Source organism: Callorhinus ursinus, unplaced genomic scaffold (genome assembly GCF_003265705.2).
Source record: "Callorhinus ursinus isolate GAN/ISIS: 27379988/994484 unplaced genomic scaffold, GSC_fseal_2.0 scaffold56, whole genome shotgun sequence".
NCBI lineage: Eukaryota > Metazoa > Chordata > Mammalia > Carnivora > Otariidae > Callorhinus > Callorhinus ursinus.
Window position 1 is genome coordinate 876428 of NW_027397118.1, and position 5343 is coordinate 881770.

The 5343-nt window shown below is 46.5% G+C and overlaps 1 protein-coding gene across 1 annotated transcript in view; it reads right to left on the reverse strand.

Moving 5' to 3' along the window:
- LPCAT2 (lysophosphatidylcholine acyltransferase 2) overlaps positions 1–3240 on the reverse strand; it is a 67721-nt gene extending 64481 nt beyond the window's left edge. Inside the window, exon 1 of the mRNA XM_025852360.2 lies at positions 2931–3240. Coding sequence (XP_025708145.1) covers positions 2931–3101 — 171 coding nt within the window. The 5' untranslated portion in view covers positions 3102–3240. The remainder of the gene's footprint in view (positions 1–2930) is intronic.
- Positions 3241–5343: the final 2103 nt, after the last annotated feature.

Sequence of the window (5343 nt, forward strand, 5' to 3'; positions counted from 1 at the left end):
GCAATTGCCTCTGATTGTTTTGACAAACACCCCTAGAGAAAAGACTGTTTGCAGTGAGTAACCTCCAAGGTAGGTCAAATAAGCCTTGCAAACAGCCTTGCAAATGACCTAGAAATAATCTTTACTGCAAGAAAGGACCATAGCATAGACCCCGAAGATAGAGTTAGAATGAGGTTATAGTATATTCATATAAGCTAACTCACATTCACAATGAGTAGCTAATACGGATTTTAATTAAGTTGTCAAATATTGGGCAACTTTTTTTCGGTGCCATTTCTAGGTCTGCAACAAATAATAGTGTTTAACACTAAATAAACCAACTTTGAGTAACTCTTTGACAAAATAAGAGGATTCCCCATGATATTTCCATTTGGTAATACATCATCTCTGTAGGGAGGCCTTCTTTCAACACTCTCTCAGGGTTATTGTCTTCTCTGGATCTTCTTCATAGTACTACTAAAACATGGAAATGCATAATTTTGTACTTGTCTCTTTAACTTTTTTTCAGTGAAACATAAGTTTTAGATAGTCAGAGTTCTTATTTCTCTTGTTCACTGCTGTATCTCCAGAAATTAGCCTTGTGCCTGGTACATAACAGACATTCAACAAATACTTTTGGTATGATAAATGACCCACAATTACTACCAAACACTTATTTCAGTTCCATATTCTCTTGAGGAAATGAAAGCTAGGCTACTTGTTTCCATGCCACTACGTAGCAGGACCTTAAATTGTCAAAAAGAGAAGGGGAAGGGCAAAGCTAAGTCCTACAATGAGATACAAAAGTGACAACAGTCCTTAAGCAAGATATTGATCATTTTCAAGGTTAAATTTAGTCTGAATTGGTCATAGTAAGTCATACTTAAGTGAAAGTATATCCATCTTTTAAACTTGATAATACAGACCATACTGTTTTTCAATCATGTCTGTTAAATGTTCCCTTTGCCCAGACTGTTCAAGACATTGAGACCTCTTTGGTCTATATTTTTAGTTAAAAAAAAAAAAAAAAGAAAAAACCTAGACCTACTGAATTCCATTCAATACAAATAGTAAATTTTAAGTACAGTATAAGATTTGTAGGCAACAAATAGCGTAACTATCAATATTAAGATCACCAAACAATCCAGTTTCTTTCACACATTATCTCTCTTAATTTTAACCCTTCTTTGATGTAAGACTATTCCCATTTAATAAATGAGAAAAGTGAAATTCAGAGAGGTTAAGTGACTTGGCCAAAGTCATACAACTAACTGATAAAGGGCACGGCCCGAGCAGGTTTTCTGACTAAACTAGTGATCTTTCCATTATACTACAGCTCTTGGAGAGCTATTTGAAAGTGCTCTCCAAGTAGTAATAGGGCATGATATAAAAAAAAAAAAAGAAAACCAACACCAACAATTAGTCTCTCTATAAATATGCCACTTTGGTCCTCTCTCCAAAATATGAAGCCAAATAGACATACTTACATTTAAGAATGACTGATTTCACCAAATCAGACTAAAATTAATCTTGAGTGATAGTCATTGTATTTAGAAGTGTTTAGAGGTTTTAAGATACAAAGGGAGCATCTATCCATTTAAAGACATGAAGATCAAATTTTTAAATATTTAGTTTCTTTACAAAGAGGTATTACTACATTATCTTCCTCTTCCTCTCTCACACCCTTCTTCAACCCATTTGCCCATTTACCATTACTCTAACCTGCCTCCACTGTGGAGGACAATGGTCTCAGTGCATATAAGTGCGCTATGCAAAAATAACACTATTTCCAATCTGAAGTAAAGAAATGTGTGAGATGGACAGGAAAACATCAAACCCTTTTTTTTTTTTCATGAAGAACACACAGGACAAATGTAGCGTGCGCACTCTATCTTGTTCTTTGATCGCTAACTTCACCAAAGGGGAAGTCCTCAGCAAGTTGTAACTGCTAATGGTAAAAGAGCATTTTACAAGAAAAAGGAAAGAAAAGGAAACTTCCTTTTTGTATTCAGCAGTTTTTAACAGTGGAAGAAAATTTGGAGAAGTGTTGACTCTCAAAGGGTTTGAGTGAAGACTGATTCAGGACCGATTCAGGGTGAAGACTTCTGAATACCTTAAGCTGACCCACATTACCCATTTTCTTAGATTCTGATTTCCGACCCTTGATGCCCCTTCTCAGCTAGATCATCCCAGCCTCTTGTTCTAATTCCAGACCTGGGTTCTCTGCCTTCTCCCTCACTCTTCACCTCCTAGACTGACTCCCCTCCTTCCCTAAGGCAAAAGGAAAAGAAATAGAGGGGAAAAAAAAAAAAAGGACTTCCCCAAGTCCACTCTCCTATAGACTGGCCACCCCTCCACTCTAACTTACTCAACTTGAAGCTCTTGTCACACATCCAGCTCCCTTCTCGGCATGGAATGTTTCCTCTGCTACTGGCCTGCTCAGCTTTGTCTTGTTTAGGACGTGCCTCTCGGATCCGCATGTCCTTCGCATTTTCTCTTCTCACACACCCTCAGACCATCCTCCAAGTGCCCTCAATTCTCAGACCCACATCTCTGCCCCTTCCAGACTCATGGAACCTTCAAAAGCCCTCACCTCGCAGATCGACATCTCTTTCTTCCTCAGTGCCTTTGCTTCTCAGACTGGCGCCCCCCACCTCGGATACCTCCCCAGCATACCCACACTCCCCTCAGACAACAGCCCCCGGCAGATCCTGGTCCCTCTCCTGGATCCGCCTCCTCTCTCAGACCCACATCCCTCCCCTGGATCTGCGTCCTCTCGGACCCACATCTCTCTCCCCTCTCACCTGGCTGCGCCTCCCCTGTCAGATCCACGTCCCTCCCCTGGATCTGCCTCCTCTCTCGGTCCCACATCTCTCACCTGCATCTGCCTCCACCGTCAGACCCACGCCCCTCCCCCGGTTCCGTCTCCTCCCTCGGGCCCGCGCCCTCACCTGGAGACGCCTCGCGGCGCCCATCCGCGTCTGCTGCACGAAGGGGTTGGGCACAGGCGGCGGGAAGAAGGACGCCTGGCGGGGCACCATGGGTGGCCGCAGCCCGGCTTTCCCCATGCCCGCGCCCGGCACGGTGGCCGCCACCGCCGCCGCCTCCGCACACTGGCTCATGGCCCAGCCGGGCGTCGGACCGGATCCAGAGACGGATGCGGAACGCGGGAGCGAGCGCCCGCGGCGACCTGGGGGAGGCTTCACCAGAGTCCCGGCCGGCGGCGCTGCTGCGGGACCTTCGCGCAGGCGCGAGTCACCTAGGCACCGTCCGGTCGCGCCCCGCCCGTCGGGCTCCGAACGCCCCCCTACCTCCCCGCTCTGGCTCCACCCGCTGAGCCTTAGCCACACCCCTTTAGGTGTCGGCTCTTCCTCTTTGGTCCGCCCCCTGGAGGTGACTTTCTCCTTCAGAGCAGGGCACCCCAATGACAGTTTAGGCAGAGTTCTCTGCTTGGGGGTCACGCCCACCCGGAGTACCAACCTCTTTTACGGGCTTTGTGGCTGACCTTAGCTAAGTCGGTGTCTCCATGAGCCTCAGTTGGCCCCTTCTGTAAAATGGGGCTATGTAGAACTCAAGATAAGCAGAACCCCATTCCAGCCACTGCCAGGCTGTTCCACTGAAGTGGGTTAATATATCCAGGGTGGGTTTTGTTTTATGCGTTTGATATCTGGTATATGTTTTGGTTTTGCTTAAACCTGTATGGGGTGGATGTTTGTCAGGTACAGCTGAAAGATTCCTGACAAGGGAGAGATTGGTACCTGGGGTGAAATCTTCCCCTCAAAACATGGACTGACCCTGGGAGATGGCTGTCCAAAGGAAAACTGAGCTTTCCCAATGCTGTTACTAGAAAAAGGCAGAAACAGCTATTGCTTTCCATACGTGATGAGAAACCTGGCCCCGAAAAAGGAAACGATTGGGGCTGTTGGCTCCATTTCACCCTGAGGAAGTTCAGGGGCCTATCTGGACCTGTATGGGTGGTGGGAGGACTGGGGAAGATAGGCCCTGAGGTCATTCGGTAAAGCCCTGAGTGCTGAGAAGAGGCTGGAGATGGGGAATGACTTAAAATCACCAGTCAACTGCTCACATCCAGCTGGAGGGCGCGGTGAGAATTAATCTGGGCCCTAGCACAGTGGCTGTCTCATACTCAGCTACTGCAGAATCTCAAAATCTTCCAACCCCACCAGACAGATGTGTGGCTTGCAGCTCCTCACTTAACCTCTCTGAGCTTGTAGTCTCATCTAAGAATGGGGAAAGATTAATTTCTACCCCATAGGGTTGTGGTAACAATTTAAAAAAATGTGCAGTGTTCATAAAAAAAGCAGTCAAGAAATGGCACCTTTCAGGTATTATGTCTTGGAGCAGCTGAATGTTCTCAGTGTAATAGAGCAGGTTAATAACAGTGTATCACAGGCATGATATAAGCCTCGGGGGTCTTCAAGTAGGGACTGGCAGTCCTGTGTGGCTCTTGAGCCAGAAACTTGCACCAAAGTCTATTTCTTTAGGACCCTCAAGGACCTGAGCCACTGGGCAGGCCACAGGGTGGAGAAAAGATGACTCCTGGCCCACTAAGGTCATCTCCAGAGAGTCTGGTCTACTCCTTGTCCCCTTCCCCACCAGCCCCACCATGAAAGGCCTGAAGAAATGTCTTATCAGAACCAGAAGGGACCCCTGAAATAATCCCAGGCCTTAAATTTGTTATCCAGCAGCTCCGGGATTTCTATATAGAAGGGGATCAAAGCTTCACCCTCTTTAGGTTGTTGTAAAGGTTAAACCAAGTGATGGTTGTCAAGTGCCTAGTACCTAGTAAGCACCCTATTAAAGGAGGGGGTGTGTTACTGTACACTGTTTAGTAGTAGTGTGAGCACTGGTGTTGTTGGGGCACCTGGGTGGCTCAGTCGTTAAGCGTCTGCCTTAGGCTTCAGGTCATGATCCCAGGGTCCTGGGATAGAGTCCCACATCGGGCTCCGGGCTCGGCAGGCAGCCTGCTTCTCCCTCTCCCTCTGCCTCTCCCCCTGCTTGTGTTCCTGCTCTCGCTATCTCTGTCAAATAAATAAATAAAATCTTAAAAAAAAAAAAAGAAAAGAATTGGCATTGTTGTCAGTGAAGAAACAGAGACTCAAAAAGGAAGGGAGCCTTGAATGAGACCCTGACCGCAAAGTGACAGAACTGCTCCTATTTCAAGGCTCTTTCCACGGGACAGAGGGACTTCAGCTACCCCACTTGGAAGGTCTCTTGCTATTTATTTTGGCAGCTCTGACCTTTATGGCAAATGTCACCTGAGCCCCCGGAGGGAGCAGAGATTTAAACTTTTTAAGTTGTTTTCCTCCGCCTCTCTAGGCTCCGCAAAAACCAGCCTATAAGCAC